Genomic DNA, 20,324 nt, shown 5'->3' on the forward strand with positions numbered 1-20,324 from the left:
GGACAGCAGACATCCAATCATCAATTTGGTTCGTGTGGGAAGTATTTTGTTTAATTATCAACTCATGTGCACTACAGAGATCGGTCCTACTTTTAAAAAACAAAAGGAATCCTGTTTGGAAGCAATGAAGGAGGTCAGGCTTTGGTCCTCTACACCACTGCCTGCTTTTCTGAGGTCCATTATATTGTTCCAAAAGCAGACGTGGTGCTTCAGGCAGCTTCTGTTTGTGAATCAGTTTCCACCCCAACATAGGTGGCAATGAAGGATTAATGGTTTGCTCAGTTTAGGTAACAAACTACTGACACACCCCTTCCCAACAGAGTTAGATATATGGGTTTGGTGAATCGCCACAAAACATTTCAAAATAATTTTCAGCCCTATTTTGTCCCAACATTTAAAGTTGAATTCCTAGTAGTGGGGTGAATGACACCGGTTTTAATGTGCAGCTATTCACGTCTTCTGTTTTTTTAAAAATTTGATGTAAAGGTATTCAATATTAATTGTATAGTTTAAATTAACATTGTATTGATATCTCTGCACAAAACTATCAGTCAAAAGATGTCTGACAATGTCAAATTCCTATGATGGAATGCGGAATTCTATGGCTATTCATTTGTCTCTGCCTTTTTTCTGAGGTCTGCAGATTTATTTGTGGAATATGTTACCTAGGGCTGTGGGACAAGCTTACTCAACCACTTCAAGAGCTGTAGCAATTCCTGTTCCCCAGATTGAGACAATATCATTATCTACAAGAATAAATGGCTACATTTAGCCATGGGGACCACAGCTGATTAGAAATGTTTGTTTTCCTTCCAAAGCCAAGACACTGAGATGCCCTTAATGTAAAATGTTGCCTTTACCCTTAACCTTAAATCTCCTGCACTACATAACCTGCTCTGCCAACCACAGATCCAGCTTTGTGGCACTGGGGTCTCAAGGGTTCAGGCTTCTCAGCATTTATGGTCCTGTGGCTGCAACAGGAAGTCAGCCAATCTCATCTTTCTGAAACTCGTGGGCAACATTTCCATAAGCAGGGCACTGCCCTTTTTTAGCCAGCCTGAGCTACAGCAGGTGCAATCCAGTCTTTTTTTGAATGGCCTGTCTTTGCTTGGTGCAGGGAACAGCAGAGCAGCCCTTCTGCAGTCCTCTCTCCAGAACAGACGTGATCTGAGGTCTGGGTGCCACTTTTATGACCAGTGCAAGCCTGTTAGGTATGGTGACTAACTAGCCAATGAGCTACCAGTTCCCCTTCTACCTGATGATGACTTATTGTGAAACGTTGGCATCTAGCTAGCCCAGAATACACAATTCTGCCCAATCCCAAAATGGCAGAACGCTTCCATCAATGTGTGGCTCCCTATCCCAACCTAGTTGTGTGGCTATCTGGGAGCTACATTCATTTTGAAAAACCAAGTTGACAACAGCTTCTCTCTTTCTGGCCAAGATGCCAGCCTGTCTATTAAAACAAAAGAACAGCCTCCTCCATATGTGATTACCAATTGCTATTTAGAGGTGGCTTCCCCCTTGAAGCTCACCTTTTGGCTCACACTCACTCTGGCCATACTGCCAGGAGGAGGCCACACCTCTTCCCACAGCAAGTCCTGTGTTCCTCTTCCTGAGAATCTTTCTCACCTCTCCCCAGGAAGGCAGAAGGCTGTCTCGACAACAGCAGCTTGTGTGCAACTGTAAACGGCTACTAGAAACTTTGGGAAGTGAGAAGCGGTGCACTCAGGAACAAAATGGCAGTGGAGTAGTGAGCTCTTCCAACACAGTGGCCTTGATGGCGAGTTGAACTGCAGAGAAGGACATTTTGATGCTTTTGGCCTTACCTAAGGGAAGTTTTCCTCTCACTGCTCTGCTGGTGAGCATTTTTACAGGAACGTGATGAGTTTCCGGGGCTGTATTGGTGGAAGAGGTGCCTAACAGCTGCATGTTCCTTTCATTTCCAAAGGTTTCTATCAGGGATTCAGCAACATACTCAGGAAAAGGTGCAGCTGTCTCTAGGCCTGCACCTTTCTATCATTCACCATATAACAGAAGCACAAATGACTGTCAAAACTGAATCTCTTTTATAGGCAACTTCACTGCTTTATTTGGTGTTACTCCTCTCCACAAATTCTTCTATTTTTGGTCAAATCGAGATACGTTCAATAGATGTTACACGCCCTGTAGCTGTCATCTACAGAAATATTATGGGACATGATAATAAATCATTAATGTCTCCCAACAAATGGAAACAGACTTCCTCACCTCCAGTCAACAAATTTCAGGAAACTGAACCACCTGATTAGTACATTAACAACATATTGGAAGAAATTCAGATAATACATACTATTACTGATGCCATAAGTCTTGACATTAAGCATACTCACAATGACATTTCCGCATTGTCACTCAAAGTTACTGACAATAGGAACAAAATCAAAGATAACGAACTTCAGATTCATCTACTTATGCCTCTGGTTTCACAAACCATACAGCGTTTTGATCTAGAAAATTGCAACAGATAATATTACCACTGCATTTCCAACCTTATAGAACACATTGAGGGTCAAGACTGCCATACTACATTGAAACTCTCATACCCCAACACTTCGAAATTACTTTTTCAAAGACATTTGAAGTTGACGAGGCACACCAGACTCCATTTCATTTGAAAGCTAGTAATGCTAAACTGCAACAAATCATTTTTAAGGGTCTCCATCTCCATCATCTTGTCATGGTTCATAAGGCTATTCATGACATACCTACTTTGAAAGTAGCAGATAACAAAATATACATCCATCAAGACTTACCTAAAGAGACAGTTGCTGTCCGCAAACAATTTGCTTCAATTAGACCTCATCAAACAACAGGGATATAAATATAGTCAATATGTTCCATCAACTAAGAGAAACTGGATAGATGATGGATCCAAATCCTTCAATGCTCTAACAGATTTACTGAACTTCCATGACCAATATCATCATATTCAAATAGAGGTGCAAGACAGAACTACTCCCTGAAACTTTGTTTTGATTTTCTTTTTTGTCCTTCATTATATACCTATAACATTGGGCTGACATATGAAATTCTTTGTGATTCTCTCCATCTGGTTCTTGGCCACTGGGCACCACCACTTCTAAATGTTTCTCTTCCTTAGTTTGTCCACCATCTGTAGTATGCTTTGATTTCTGTCTGGAGGCAATGCTGTAGTAAGGTGTTTCCTGCCAGGCCAGTGGGCGGAAACTCAGGTTTCCGCCCGCTGACCTAGCAGAACACTCTTAATGGGTCGGGCGGGGAGGTAGCCACTATGGAGGCAACCTCCCATAGGAAGTTCGGTGGACAGCCTAAACCATCAGCCAAACTTGTAATGAGGCCCTTAGTGTTATAAGCTACTCCTCTATTAATTACTGTGCTTCTGTATTTCATTTTCCCCTTTCCTTTGTAATATGTCCTTAGATTGTCGGATTCAAGTTGTCTCTCACAATGTTAAAGGGCTTAGACTTCCTGTCAAACGTAAGAAGATTAGTGAATATCTCTCTAGGCACAAATCAGATACTTGTATGATCGAAGAAACTCAAGTAACTGATACCATCTTATCTTACCTGCTCTCTGGGTTGGGATAACCCTCTATTGTCCCGCTGCACAGACTGTGCTTGCGAAGGGACAGCAGGACTGTCCTCATCACCTCCCTCATAATCACTGGAAGAGGAGTTATCGAATGGTACTCTTCCAACTGAAAAATCACTCAGAGAGTCTGCGCCTTTGTCCTATCCCTCAGATGCTGTCTCAGTATCTCTTGTCTCAGTCTGTGCGCCTGCATCAGAGCTGTCCTCTATAACCTGAGTGAGGGCTTGAGCAGCAGTCATCCAAAGAGATGCTATCTCTGCTACTGGCTAAACTGTTGCTCTAAAACACTAGCCTACGTAGACAGTCACAAAATTGCTGGTGGGTGTGTGTGTGTGTGTGTGATACCTGCAACAGTAGAGGTCACCTTACCTTTGCTTCTTTCCTCAATCAGCACGTTCTTTCAAGACACTCAAAAAAAGACACACTATTACTTCACCTTGTCACATACCAAAAAGCTACAGTTGAAACGTGTCAGTTGAAGTATGTGCATTGCTTTGAAGATGCAAGCTGCAGCTGCAAGACAACTGGTGGCGATGAGATCACTTTTATATGTGGGTGTGGTTTTCCAGGGGGCCGATCGCAGCCCCCAGGGAAACAACACACATGTTGACGGCGCGCTGACGTCACAAAGGAGTAGAGGGGCGAGGGTGACACGGAAAATCTTCTGTGTCTCCTGGGCTACTTTTACATTTAAAAAAATCCTCAGGTGTTTTTAAGCCCCTCCCTGGTGTCAGCCACTGGTCGTGACCCGCACCAGGGAGGTAATGTGGGCGTCGACCAGTGGCCGACGCCCACACTAAATTAGTTAAGATACAAATTGGAAAAGTTATTTTAAATCTTGTCAATGTGTATGGTCCTAATGCAGATAACCCACTTTTTGGGGAAAGCCTTAGGACTGAAGTTGTTAAACTGGGAAATGTTCCTTTAATTGTTGGAAGAGATTTCAATCTTATAACAGATCCCTTACTAGACAGGCGTTCTGTACCTAAGTTAAAACCTCCCAAAATGTTCCATACATTTAAATAGTTTCTCAAAACTACTAAATTACACAACATTTGGAGGCTTTGCTTTCCAACTAAAAATACTTTATTGTTTTCTAATATTGATCCATCTTGCTTCAGAATTGACTAACTGCTGACTTCCAGAAGTCTACATCTATCAATAGAATATCCCCAAATATATATCCTTAGCATCTCTGACCATGTTATTATCTACTTTCTAGTTAATTCAAACTCTTACACTCCCTTAATCTTGTTAGAGAATCAATGCTGACATACTTCTTCAAGATGAACATAAAATCAAATTATTGAATGCTATCACACAATTTTTACGCTCAGTTTTGACACTGATTCTAACATTATTAGATGGGACTTATTCAAAGCCTATATTAGAAACATTGCTATTTCTATGATAGCACATGAAAATAAATCATTTTATTTCAAACTTGCTATATTGGAGAAAGATATCTCTAAATACAAAAGACTGTTTATTTCTTCTGATTACTTAGACTGCAACAAAGAATTTTAAAGATTGAGATCTGAATATAATTTTATAGTAAGCAAATGTGTGGGTATACAAATCTCTAACACTAAAAAGAAATTATACTTTAAACAAAGCTATTATCCCTCTTTAAACAGTAACCCACAGATGGAAGATTCTAAGATAACTGAAGACTTCCAATATTCATGCAATATGCCTACCCTTGCTCAAGACGATAGAGACTTTTTAGATACTCCACTTTATTTATCTGAAATCCAATCTGTCATTAACTCCTTTAATTCTGCAAATCCCCTTCCCATGATGGCATTCCCACTGCATTTGATATGTTCGTTATTATGCAATTAATACCTCACTCCTTTTACAGATTTTGCAAACAATTGCTCTGTTGCTGGATTCTTTTTAATGCCATAATTGTAGTTTTTCCAAAATAAGACAAAGATTCTACCATTATTTCTAATTATAGACAAATCTCTACTTGCCCAAGATTGCAAAATGTATGCCAAAGCTCTTGCTACAGAATTATCTACACTTCTTGAGAAATTAGTTCATGCGGACCAAGTTGACTTCATAAAAAACAGATTTTCTGCCCATAATACTAGAGTAAGTTGGCCCACTATTGCCTCTATCTCATCTACAGATTCACCTTCGGAATCTATAGTAATAGATGCAGCAAAAGCATTTGATAAAGTCAACTGGCAATTTTTTTTTCAAGCTAACCATTTTATGCCATTTTAGGTTACCTTTTACTAACATGATTAAATCCCTCTATCCCCTGCTACTAAACATTTAGGTAATGGACATATCTCTACCTTATTTTCCCCAAATAGATCTTCTCTCTCCCTTACTTTTCCTTCTTACTATCAAACCTCACCTTAACTCTATTTGGAATTCCATACAGAACAATGGTATTCATATTAGCAATACCACTCTTATTCAGCATATGCTAATTATGTTTTAGTATTTATTTCTGAGCCAGAATCATCACTCTCAGTTATTTTAGCTAAACTCAACTTAAGCAATACAGCATTCTTTGGTGTCCACATAAGTTTAAATATTTGTGTATTTACTTTGCCTGTATCAATCTGCTAAATCTACCCATGACCTTAAAAGTGAATCCCTTATACACAAAATTGCCACTAAACTAAGCAACTGGTCTTCACTACACCTTATGTGGAGGGAAAACTGTACTCAGTTAAAAGGATTATTGTATCCCAAATATTATCTATGTTGCATATCTATTTCCCTATCTCTTGGTACAAAAAACTACAGGTAAAAACATTGAATTTTATCTGTAATGGAAACCCCCCTAAAATATGGTATAAATACCCTGAACACAATAATGCTAATGCTGGTTTAAGATTATTACTTTTATGATTATCGCACTGCTGTTATTGTACAACAAGGTTCATACTGGTTACAAAATGTGCTGGGATCCTATAGTCCCCAATGGATAGAAATTGAAAAAGCATTAGTTTAACTCCTTCCAATACCAAGTCTTTTGTTACAACTTCTCCTATTATGAAAGCAACTAAACATGCTTTCATTATTTCCTGATACTATCCGTAAATCAACATGAATGTCTCTTTGGTTTAATCCTATGATCAAATTACGCATATCACATATTGGAGAAAATGGATAAATGCTGGTATTTTTTCTATATCAGAGTTTACTTACTATAATGTATTTTTATCATTCACTGAATTACAACAAAACTTTGAGATACCTCATACAGATTTTACCAAATATAAAATACTGTGTAATTCTATTCTTACAGCTTTTCCTAGTGTTATTCAGATTGATTAAATCTCTGATATCTCAATGACACTGAATGTTTATAATTACAGAGTTCATGTTACTTCAAAAGTAAACAAGAACTTGCCTAACATTAACCTACCTAAATCATATTAGCACTTTCTGGATTACTAAATTGTCTGTCACTTATTCTCTTAACACTTTCATGTAATATATCTGGTTGACTGCCTGTTTCTTTATATCAGTCAAACGTGTTTATCCTCTACACTTTTAAGTTGACTACTGTTAGATTGTTTAAAGTACATTTAATGGACAACCCAATATGTTGGCATTGCCAAGTTCTTGCTGGTTCTTTGAAACACCTATTATAAGAATGCCCTGTAATTTTTTCACTTTGAACTGAAGTGTGGGATAACATTTGTAAAATTGTTTACATTTCTGAAGTTATCGTATTCAATTATCATATATAAACCATTTGCTTTAACTTCTGATATATATAGAACTGATCAAAGCCTTTTAAATCTGTTTTATTTCTTTGGCAATCAAATCCATTACATATTGCTGGAAAGATATTAAACTGTGTCAGTACACATATTGTGGGCCTGGATTATATTCATGAGTAAATAATGACCATCCTCATTATCTCCAACACATACATTGTATAAACACACATTGTTTTGCAAACCATTAGACATTAATTTTTCTATTGCTTTATAATATGGAGTCATTACAAGATACAACACTTCTGATGGCACATTGACCCATAATGATCTGTATATATAGTAGCTTATTGTTCTTATTATTTTCTTAACATTTTTCTTCAATAGTATTGTTCTACCCTTCCTTGATCATTTCTGATTATTCTAACCTATGTACTTTATTATGTAAGGTATTCTGTACTATTTTTGTAAGTGTATTTTATTATATAATCTAATAAAGTATTTTGTACAGGAAACTTTAAGCAACAAATGGGCATCTTTCTAAATTAGATTTTTGTGAAATAGTTACATTAAAACAGACTTCAGCAACAAGTTGGGGTTAGCTCAATGATCCTCTTGAGCCCTTGAAGTATCAAATGTATTAGTCACATTTGTAATTTAGCATTGCAGGGGAGTTGGTGGGCAACTTCATACTCAAAAATGTTGATACTAGCGTTTCCATATAAGCACGACAATGCATGGTTTTTACTGTCAGGACAGGAAAGTTTGCCTTTAGGGCTTGACAGATGTGCCTTAGGGGAGACTTACAAATATAAAAAATGAAGCTTTGGGACTTGCCATTGGTTTATATGGCATTCTGAGCTGGCAATTTAAAATTGCTCTGCCAGTCCGCAATGGCAGGCTGGGAGTCATGCTTTGCTTTGTCACACTTATGGTGGCACAATAAGTGGTGCAGTTTACTAGGGACACTTAACTTACAGACCCTAGGTACGCATGGTACCATATGCCTAGGGACTTATAAGTAAGCTAATATATGCCAGTTATAGGTAAACTAATTAGACATACATGTTTAAAGGCTCAGAGCACTGGCACTGAGGCCTGAGTCTAAAAACCAGCACAGCATCAGTTCAAAAGTGTGGGGGTGATCATGCATAAAAAAGCATTTCCTCACACAGAGGATATGATAAAAGTATATGTCTCTGATGATAGTGCTGATCACAGTTTTTAAAAAGACGATTCTCCTCATATGCAAAATAGATAAGAAAATTAGAAACCACTGTCTTTGTCATTAGAGACAATACATCCTGCAGAGTTAGTTTTCTTATTATTTGTGTTTTCCTCAGAATCTCTGGGTTTGTTGGGTGCCCCAACAAAAATCATTTCTGTCTCTATGGTAACAAATGTAGATAACTGTTCCCCATTTTTAGGAGTGAGGCCTAGAAACAAGCTAGATAATATGGAGATAATTTTGACAGCAGAAACTGCTTCAATCACTCTATTAGCTCATAGGTGTCCCCAGCATTGCAAGTCTATTTATCAAATTGTATTGCTACCCAAATTCTAATCAGTTTCAGGCCAGGGATATATTAGGAGAGGTGGGAAGTGAAGTCAGATAAAAAAGGTATACTTAGAGACTACAACATTTAATTTCAGATCAGCAAAGGAAGAAAGTACAGATGTACAATCTACCCAGGAAGGATTAGGGATCAGTGCTTTAGAAAATGTATTGCAAGAAATAAAAGGTACAAAATTGATTTGAAATATTAAGTGTGAACCTTGGCCACCTCATATTTCCCTAGAAAATGGATTAGATGATTTGGCAAGGAGCATTAAAACATTGGAATAATGTATGGAAATAGTTGAAGGTAATATTGCAAACAATGCACAAGCAATCTGGGAGTTAAATGTGAGCGACCAATTGATGTCTGAAAACTTAGTGATTCAAGAACAAAGCAAAATATAAAAACAGGAGGATTGTAAAAGTCCCAGACAGGGTTGACTGCAGTGCAAAGGCTTTTATTGTTATTGGTGGGTACAGTGTGGAATTCAAGTAAGGCTTTTTCATTGGTATGTTCACACAGACAGTAAAATGTAGAGCCAGAAGTAAAAGAGAAAGGAGTGTTAAACTAGAAATCTAGATTAGAGGCTAGATAAGAATTTTCAGCTCACTCATTAGGCTATGAAAGAAGACTCAGACTTCTTATGGACCTACAGAAGCAAATGCTATGTATATATACAGGTTGAATGATAGATGTTGTTCACAGTGCGAAGTTAGTAATCTTCCAAACTCTGAATATGGTAAATCCAGAGGTGGGGCAGGGCTTTGCTATCCTGGAAATCTAAGGTTTACAGATAAGCTGAAAAGTGTCATTGGAGAGATGTTAGACCAGTCCTATGTGTGTCTGCTAAACAATGAATGGAGGCTACATTCTTTGTCTTTTCAGGTTGTATAATGAAATATTTCCAGATAACAAATTAATAGCCTGCTGGAAGAACTGCAACCCTTCAGCTTTACATCGGAGCAACATACTATATTTATTTCTGCCACACATGCAGAGGAAATCTGTGACACCATTTATAATCTGGAGAAAGGAAAAGCTAATTTAAAACAATGTAGAGTAGTAATAATCTACCAAGATGATTCTAATATGAGCTCACTTTTTAGGTTTATGTTATTGGATATCTCTAGGGAGACCTTTTGTCCAAATTTTCCTCTCCCAAATAGTTTAAAAAAAGCATGCCTGAAGGAGTTATAAATGGCTGCTAAAACATAGTTTGAGATCATGAAATTATTAGCAATTCCATACTAGAGTAAGTGTCAACCTGCTTGGGCATCCTCTGAGACTCTTGTTTGTTTGCAAAGTATCCTTAGTTTCCCATTAACGACAGCTGGTCAAAGTGTGTGGGGAGGCATTAAGGGTGAGAGAAATACCTCATGGGACAGGCTCATGGCACAAACAGAAAAAACCTTTGTAGATTTAAATGTATGTTGGTATCCTCTTGGTTATGTTAATTACAATGTGACATTATTATGAGTCCTTATTTGGCTATAAAATCTAAATTGCAGGCAGTGTCTTGAAGGAGGACATAGGTGGGAAGATGGTACAGTGGATTTTGTGAGGCGGCTAAAGAAAGGATGATTGCCAAGGAGCAGGAGTGGAATTAAGCCATTGCCTGTGATCTAAGGTCACATCCTGTGCCGAAAGCCTTGTGGACATAGTCTAAAGAGCTGTTTCATAACGTTTTGACGTCTGTGGATTTCCACTTATTACTGAAATCCAAGGACCCCCACTATGTCACAACTGGCAGATAGGGACTGCAGCATAAGCAATTACAATGACTTCAACTACAAAATAATATTTACAAAAATACAGAAAAAAACATTCAGCAAACAAATACATAAATGATGTAATATTGTATTTAATTCACAAATATAAAGAAATCAGAAGTTGAAGTTTAATTGGAAGGTTGGAGCTCTTGTAAATTCAAATTAAACCACTCATTAGCCATGCTATATTCAGCTTGATCCACTTGCATTGCTCCCACAAGTTAATCTGAGTATGCTAACTTAATTTTTAGTCTCCAATTTCAAATACCTGTACATTTACAGAATGTTTTACAATTTTTAACTTCTTCATAAATAATCATAATACTTTTCTAGATGTCGTGGACCCCCTGAGTAGGCTTTGTGGACCCAAAGGTTAAGAATCACGGATCTAAAGTCATATCATACCACATGTGGGGGAAAGGGAATTACGCAGGGCAAAGACCAAAAGCTGCAAACTAATACTATGTTAATTTTAACTATACAACTATAACTGCCCTTACTCAATGCTCCTGATGTCATGTCAGATGATGAATTGCATCAGTATTTATATCATTGGTGACATCACATATCACATCACTATTGACATCATCAATGTCTTCACTTGTGCTGCAAATGGTTATTCTTTTAGCAACTTGTCCACTGTCAAGGGCATTACAATCTTATGTGTGAATAGGCTGGTTTTGCAAAGCTGTGTTTGTTAAAAGTGTGTTTTTCGTACTCTATTGATTAGCAAATTATCTTAGAAGATAATTTCATTTCACAAAAGTATTTTCAGTGATTGTGAAAGGTTGTGTAAAGGTATGCTTTTAGCAGTAAACAATACTCTTTTGTAGCTGGTGTTTTATGGTGAAACATGCATCGGATGCAACATTTGCTTTCTCATAATGCTGGAATTATTTCTGATTAAATAAACACTTCATGGCAGAAAAACAGTGTGATGTATTAATGATCAGACACATTATATGACTATGATACCATAACAAGAGAAATTTAATGTCTCATTTAATATATGGAAGCTAGGGCTGAATCCATCAGAGGTGGCAAAAATCCCAATCTTCTTTATTGGTTAATACTGGGAACTACAACACTGTACTACACCTTGTATTGAACTTCTATTTGACTGTTTGAGCCCATAGCTCAATAAGATGCTCAATTTTTCAATCAAATGAATATCCAGAATTTAGATTTGATTGTTAAATTCAAAAGAGTATGAAACCATGAACGTATATTATCAGACCGAGAGTCTGACTGGATTAAAGTCATCACCTCAATGTAATGCACTGACTATGTTGCCTTCTTGTTTTGAGTTCTATTGTGCTCTCTTGTTCTGTACATATACTTTTCACTTTTCCCCTTGTTTACCAACATAATTTTGCCACAAAATCATTTTATACACCAAATGCAGAATGTATTATCAAATGTTGAAAAACGTTTGAAAGAAACTGTTTGATTTTGTGTAATGTAGCAGAGTGATATACATATTCTCAAAACAGTTTTAAAAAATTCAAGTAAAAAATGCATACCAGTTGTGTTAGTAGCATTGATGTTTGCACAATGGACTGCTTTTGTTATATTGATGTTAACATTTCTTTCATATTACTAACTTATTTGTATGCAAAAATACATTCCCACAGGAAGATGTACTCCGATTCATTCACAATCTTTATTGCTTTCCAAAGTTTAAAAATATGTTTTTATTATTTTACTTTGTAGATAGAACTGGATAGAAACACTAATTTGGGTTCTGTGTTCTTGTTCTAATAAATGTATGTTGATAACTAGTTCAATGATTTGGCTCTTTCAAATGTGGTATGTGTATGTCCTTTCTATGAGAATCAGTTTATCTTCAATAAATTTCGAATCTCAGATACTGAAGTTGAAGTACTCTAACTGTTGAAATGTAATAATGGAAAACGTGTACCTCGCCCTAATGCAGGACATCAAATTGACCTCAATGGGTTCTTTTCATGTGTAATACTGAATTCTGTGTTCATTACACAAAAGGACCATATTGCATAGTTTACATTGGTAAACATATGGGAAAAGTGAAGAAAGGTGAAGATTGATGGACAGAACATGGGATATTAGGGACACTGATTTTCAAATAAGGCATCAGTGGCAGTGCATTTCATAGAAATGAAACATATAATTAAATACATTTGATTCTTAGTTTTGAACAGATGACTGAGTTTGAAAGAGCTGGAGGAAAGTGAATGTGTACTACTGCAGAGAGATCCGTTTTGGATAAAGAAATTGAATAGCATACCCACTATCAGCTTCATTACAAAATTCATCTTAAGTGTTTTCTATGAGATCTGCAACACAAATAGTAGACTGATGCATAGAGAAAAACATGGAATTGTGCTTGAAATGATAGACTCTTATAAACGTCAGTTAACTATATAAAGTAAGCCCACTAGGTTTATGGTGTTTCAAGTGTGAAATGAGCGTTCACAGGCATTGGATAGAGAAATATACTGTGAAACTGACTTAAACATATGTTTTTTTGGGAGTGTTTTCTCTACATTCTCTAACTGTATTTGTGCATCTATTAAGAATTTACACAATACAGATACTGATTTGCTTCCTAAGAAGTGCAAAATAGATTAAAACGCAATAGCCCATCTTTAATATTGATGTGGATTACATTAAAATTGAAATGAAATCTCATCATTAATTTGCATTGGAGTGAAGTTCTATGCAAAGCATTTTGAATTGATATTTTTGAATATAAAATATAATATAAACCAACATGGTGTTCAATAATTTAAACCATGAATTATGAGAAAGTGTTATTGAAGCACATTTTACATACTTTAAGAAATACATTTCATTTGTGTTTATGTCTTAATCACATCTCACTAAACGTGGACTTTGGCAACGCACAGCAGGCTACATGCTGAGAGTATAGCTTTACTGATGCCCAGTACAACTATCTTTTGAGTCTGAGAACATGCTCTTCAGTAATGTGCAGGAAGCTAGAGGTAAGCTGTCAGTCATGCCCTATGCCTAGATCCATTGCCCTAAAAACTGACATCACAGTGCATCCACTTCATGTCCAAATGGCTCCTGGTTCAGTGTAATCACCTGCCATGCCCTCCTCCCAATATCCTTGCCCCTTTTATTGATTTCCTTACATTTACACAGTTCATATATAGGTGTTTTAGCCAGCTGTGAAGTAAAGTATCCTAACATTTGGCAAAAACTTGAAAATACTTGTCCAAACCTTGTAGAGGTTTCTCAGTCAGTTTATAAACCTTGCACCTGAAAAAATATTTTTATAGGGGAAAACACATTTGCCACAGCTCTAGGTATTGAGCTTGTTCCAGTTAGGCCCGTGGCAAGTTTGCCATGTTTCCAGACAGCCACTGCTATTATTTTATGAACAAGTTTGGGAACTGAAACATGGGGGATCTCTACTGTTGTAAAAGTGACAGAGGTGGGTTAAGCTTTTTCCCCACCCCCTAAGTGACAAAAGACCAAAAGAAAAGGCATATTGGTTCAAGCATTGTATAAACTAATTAACAATGCTCATTTTGTAACTAAGAGGTTTTTTTGTTGGGGTGAGGAAATAGTTAAGCTAGGTCTTAGTTATCAATGTAGTTAGGAAACATCTGTTTGCTCAAATTACATCAAGTTTTCCAAGTACTGTCAGCTTTGTATGAGGCCCACCCGGCCAGTCTCAACAGGAGAATTTCTTGCACAGCTTCTCATATAAGCAGGACAACCTGCACAAGGAAACCCACAGGGACCATGTTTCAGAACTTCCCTACACATGCAAAAGGTGTTCTTTTCACTGTGAGATGCGCTAAGTGTGTTTAGTATGCTCAGGTGCGGGCCTCGTGCCCACTGTTCCATACAACTCAAGCTGCACCATATGATGATACCAAAATTGGCTGAAAACGATCTGAGGTGGCTTATGTTCTCATTTAGAGAAGACCTGGACTGGCATATGGCTAGTTGCTGGCTGAGGTGACATGGTTCACACAAAAACTAAGAACCAGATTGCATCCCAGAGTATTTACCAGAGGCTGAGATTAATAAAAGCAATCGATCAATTACATTTTCTGTTTTCCTCAGGGGAAGAAATGGATATGAGATGGATGGGGGAATTTGTTGGGGCAGCTGTGGTTCAGGTCAGGTCATGGCAGCAGGAGCTTAGTTCCTCAGGTGTTAAAGCGGGGGATCAGGTAATTGTAAGGACATCATAGTGCAGCAGGATAAATACAGAGGCACGCAGCAGCCCATCCAGTGCCTGGTATGGGACTTCACAGATTCAGTCATGATTTAACATCACTACAAAGGGATGCTGATACTATCTTCCTTCAAGGAAAGTAAATCCTCATCAATTTAGCACTTTGCAGAGCTGATGACATTTAAAAAAAAATGTAAATCGGCGAATGTGTACATAGGTCTCATTAACACTACTTTGAATAAAGCAGAAAGCTTTTTCCCCTCATTCTAATCGTGCCCTCATCCCTTAGCCCTTAGTTTGTGCCATCTACCATATGACCCGAGCATAATTTTCTCAAGACCAATGTTCAGGAACTGAGAGGTGCAATATAAAACTTATAATGGTCAGACGAGCCAAAATATCAGGCCTTCTCAGTCAATCAGAGTCTTTTGGGTTAATTAAGTAAGTCCGTGAGATGGTCAATAGGAGAACAAGTTTCTGAGGCAGATACATTTTTAGTTTGTGAACAGGGTCTTAAAATTAAAAGTTCACATATGCTCTATGTTTACGCTTTCTCTTCAAGTCTCTCAAAAACTGAGGATCATATTTACACCAAACCAAGAAAAATGACCTAAGCTGAAACAAGCTCTCTCCTCATTTAGTACAAATGCATCCAGAACTTTATGCTATAATGGGAAGCATAAAATACTGTGCGTCTTCGAAAGATAATAAGCTTTACTCTTCCTTGTTCAAGATAAATGGTTTCCGCAGTTTTTGACTTAGTGAAGAGTAAAACGCTTCTAGGGAGTTTGAATGAAAAACGAAAGTTATTGGACCCTCTGCTCCTTATAGAAATGCTCCACTCTTTTAGAACAACCTGGGGGTTTATCTATATTCACTATGTAAAGTTCCTTGCACGATTGCTAAAGGGGGTGATAATCGTCGGTGAGCAAAAACACATTTTTGTACGGACTAACATCCGTAACTAAACTAAAAAAGTAGTTGTTAATCACTGCAACGCGCATTCAGCTTCATAACTGTCAGACCAATGTCAAACTAGTGCATCCTTAGCTCTAGGTATCAGCACTTTGTCAATGTTCTGCTCAATAACTTAACAAACTACCAAAAGACCACACTTGGGGCGAGCATTATCTGTGCAACCTCATTTAATTACAATCTGCTATAGGTGTATGACACTGAGCATTTCGTATCAGCGAATTATTTCAAGAATGAAGGTAAACAATATTTCAAAATGCCAAACGAAAACATAGACCCATAACCAGAAATTACCCTTAGGCGCACTGCAATTTATCTACAATATAAAAGATGTTATATCCAACGTAAGTGATTAATTGGGTGCTACAGTGAAATTATTCAGCCATTTCTGATAGCAAACCGATGTTCAAAGACACATAACTAAGTGCCGAAGGACGCCCATAAACAAAGTCTGTGGCTCGGCAGCGTTACAACAATCATTGAGCTTAATGCGAGATGGATGCTGGCTGCCTCTACTTTGCGGCCATTACTCTGCTGCAAAGAGATTGCCATCGAATTTTGATTATACAGCCTTAATAAAAAGTAATGGAAGTGGTACATGCTCGGGTGGCTTTCCTTTAAAGGATGAGCAGCAGTGATCTCGCGAAAGGCATGGCTGCCACCACCTGATTGGTCACCCGCCACCTGATTAAAGGTGACATCGCCTGCAAAAGGCAGCGCTCGACTGTCATGGTGGTTGGGCGCACTGCTATTGGCCAGGCGACTCGCTGAGCTTTTAACTTGCCACTTTTGCAGAAGAGCCATTTAGGGCCTAAATGAAATTTCGGGACTTACCATCGATTCTACTAACAAGTTCCTCCAACATTTTCACTTTCCTTTGAATTCCTGGTTGTGCAAAGGTGTAGTGATCCTACAAATGAAAGAAAAGAATTTGCACATGTTATTGTTTTACGGAAAAGAGCGGTAGATGAGAGAAGAAGTTACAGTAAATGGGCATTGCTTTAATTTACCAATAGAATTAACGGTTTAGGAACAACTGCGAGCATGGGTCATCCGACCCTGAGAATGACCTGTCAACAACAGCAATGGCGTTTGTTAGATCAATCATTTTAGAGTCTAACCATGATGGCAAAGAAGTACAAGCATGAATTTCACATTTTCGTCTTTAATGGGTGAATGAATACCCTTTTTTTTATAATGTGGAGTCGTGATTTTTAAGATGTTAATTTGTACTAAAAGTGTGCTCTCTGGGTTGAGAAACCGTATGTACATCTGGGATCTATTTTTATTTTATTTTTTATTTTGTTTTTAATTTAAAAACTTACATAGAGAAAACGTTGCACTGGTAGCAGTTTCATAGGCATTGGAAATTTCAATGTAATAACCTAATAGAACTGGGGGGAGGGTACATGTTTATGTTTTTATATTATCAATATGCATATTTCTCTGCGACAATCACGCAGAACTATAAGAAATTAAGCATTGCCTCAATGATTTCTTTGTTTTTTACTATTTGGCAGTTTTTTTATTGAGGATTCGAAATCTTTGAATACAGACAGAACAAATACCGTAACTGTCTAATGCAATGTAAATTATAACAAATTACTTCCACCAGCACTTTAAATGAGCAGGTACTGTCCGGTACTGAGTACCTGCAGTTCCTTAATTTGAAAGGGAGAGTACCTACACTACTCTGCGCTCCTTCAATACATTTAATGGCAGGTACTCCGAAGAGGGAGTATCTGCAATTCTATTGTCCATTTAAAGCACTGACTTCCACAGTGATAAAGCTGACGGCACTGAAACACACTTATATCCTAAGGACTGTAATGACGTGTTACTATTTCCCTAAATAAGGATAACAATGTTGTGAACCTTGAATGACAGCCTGAGCGGACACATACCCTGTCAAACCTGTATCCTTTAAATAACGCACAGAATTTAGCAATGAATACTTTATTTCACTGAGCCAACCTAACTGCCAGAGTCAAACCACTGTAGCAAGTATCGTAGAATTTAATCTGAAGGAAAAAGTGTATTCATTACCTCAAGCAGGATTGCATCCTTTAACTATACAACGATCTTAGGGCCTGATGTATCAAAATGTTTTACCGATTCTTCGTCTATGGGGAAGAGCGCTAGCACACAGCGGCCCTAGATTTTATGTAGCGCTTCATATCATGTCTGTCATTTTAAGCTCCTAATATACTTTTAAACTGTTTACCTGTAATCAATTAACCAACCTTGATAGAGGGGAAAGCTTGTTGGCGAAAATTACATAGAAATAGGGAAGAGGTTGTACATAGTAACTCATAGCCCACCACACATTTGATTTTGAGTAACTGTGTGAAAATGTGGCAAACTTATTTTCAAATCTAACATTTACTGCTATTTGTTAGTGCGAAATGTGTCAACTTTTGTTGCAAGGATGCACATCACGCTACAAATTAGTGAACAGTTGCAAGCGTTCTGTTGGTCCTGTGTGTTTGTAGTAACATTTTTTCATGACTGGCACATATTTGCATGACAAATCATAATGGTACAATTCTTGAAATTATGCAAAACATGCAGACATAATTTATCTTCCACCTAGGCGTAGTGAGAACCAAGAGGACCTTAGTAGGTTACTAGGTTTGCTCATGGTGAAGTGTAGCCATGGATATCTCTCAGCTAAAATTAAGGACCTGATCTAATTCAAAGATGCTGAGTTTAAGACAAGAAAAAAATCAGTAGACATATAACAGACGGAAGACAAGGGCACAACTGGCACCAGTCCCTGTTTTTGTTGCATTTCTGTGTCACCGAATGGATCACTGACAGTTGTGCAGTCCCCTCTATAATGGATGCAAATTTGCAAGTGCCCCATTTTAAGGGACCATACCCTCAATTCGAATGGGGTTGGTTCCATGTAAAGGAGGAAACTCTTTTGCCCTTGACCTCACGCCTATAATTGATACAGGTATAGGAGAAAACAGGCTTGCGTGAGGCACACTTAACTGCATTTCACCTCAGAAGTGAAACTTAGTTAATGTACCCTCCCCAAAGGTGCCCTAAGAGAAGCTGTAACCATCTGCATTAGGTCACTGACCCTTTTGAAGCAACGAAGTCTGTCACCTGCAATGATATGCAGCATTGCTTTTTTGAGACCTATGCCCGTTATATGTAACTGAGTTCCATGAGTTCTTAAGTGGGTGCTAGAGTAGCTGAGGTGAAGCTGTGGTGATAACACTTTGTTGGAGAAATAATTAAGATCACATTCGAACAAAACCAGGAACATAGCCTGTAATTGTGACATTTTCACTCTATGGGTCTTAGAAATTGGGTTTCTGGTTGGCACAGGTATGTGCCCTGTCCAAGCAGGGACCACAGTCCTAGTAAGGGTAAGTCACTTAGACACCATAAATTAACCTGTGCTTTTCCTCTGGTAGCTTGGCACAGAGCAGGCAGGTTTCACTTAAGAGGCAATTTGTAAAGTATTTGTGCAACACTTAAAATAGTAGAACAGTGAAATCACCACCTAAAAAATCCACATTGGGTTAGGAAAATAGAGCTAAATTTAATGAACAAATCAATTCCAAAACAACAAAAATCCAATTAGTAGTAGTCGAGATATGGATTTTTAAAGAATATATGCAAATATAGCTGCTTAGAAACCTAAAGTGTCACCGGGGCGATCTGGTCATGCTAGACAGAGGTAAATCCAAAAGTTCAGGCTGACCGCGATGGAGCGCAGGCCTAGGAGAGGGACCAACCTTGTCCCGCTGAAAAAGTACCTTGTGTGGAGGGTTGCATTGACATTGGGATAAGATGCGAGGAGCAAAGGGGACAACACAAAGGAGATGTGTCAGTTCCAATCTGTGCAGTCAGGGATGCGTTGAGCACCATAGTCATCGATGCGATTTCCTTGAGCATCTGTGTGGCATCAAACCCTCTGAAATGAAGGCAATGCGTTGTCCATGAGTTGTGCAGCCGACACTGTGATGTCAATTCCATCGGAACTGAGGGCGATGCACTGGTTCCAAGCTGCGCAGTTAGTGCTGCAATGTCTTTGTCCTCAGCAGCATTCCATCAGCATCAAGGAGAGATGCAGCAGTACTGGTCATAGAAATAGAGGTAGAACCCACTTCCAAAGGCCCAGGACTGGATAGGCACTACTTGGCAGTGTAGGACTCACAGTTGGCAGAGTCCAGAATCTGTAACAGAATGGAGTGAAGTATTAAATGTCTGAAACTTCAGAACAAGAGGCAAGCCAGCAAGCCCTCGGAGTCACTATGGTTCTGAAGATGTAAAGATGCAGGTCCAGTCCTTCTCACCCCCAGATAAGAAAGGCAGCAGGTATCAGGGCAGGCTGTGTAAAGCAGGAGTCCAGCAAAGTCCAGCAGAGTTCCAGAAGTGTGACAGCCCCTTCAGCAGCACAACAGTCCTTATTCTTGGCAGGATGCCATCAGGGCCAGAAGTGTACTGATTTGATAGGGTCAGAAGTCCAGTTCTTATACCCAGTGGTGCCTTTGAAGTGAGGGAG

General features: G+C 38.2%; 1 protein-coding gene across 6 annotated transcripts in view; it reads right to left on the reverse strand.

The window, feature by feature from the left end:
* Nucleotides 1–20,324, reverse strand: part of TBC1D22A (TBC1 domain family member 22A) — a 1,763,002-nt gene that overhangs the window by 840,212 nt on the left and 902,466 nt on the right. For all 6 annotated transcript variants that reach the window (XM_069229720.1, XM_069229719.1, XM_069229718.1 and 3 more), the window contains exon 10: nt 16,637–16,712. In XM_069229720.1, the coding sequence (XP_069085821.1) occupies nt 16,637–16,712 (76 nt within the window). The remainder of the gene's footprint in view (nt 1–16,636; nt 16,713–20,324) is intronic.

This window comes from Pleurodeles waltl, chromosome 4_1 (assembly GCF_031143425.1).
Source record: "Pleurodeles waltl isolate 20211129_DDA chromosome 4_1, aPleWal1.hap1.20221129, whole genome shotgun sequence".
In the NCBI taxonomy this organism is placed as follows: Eukaryota; Metazoa; Chordata; class Amphibia; order Caudata; family Salamandridae; genus Pleurodeles; species Pleurodeles waltl.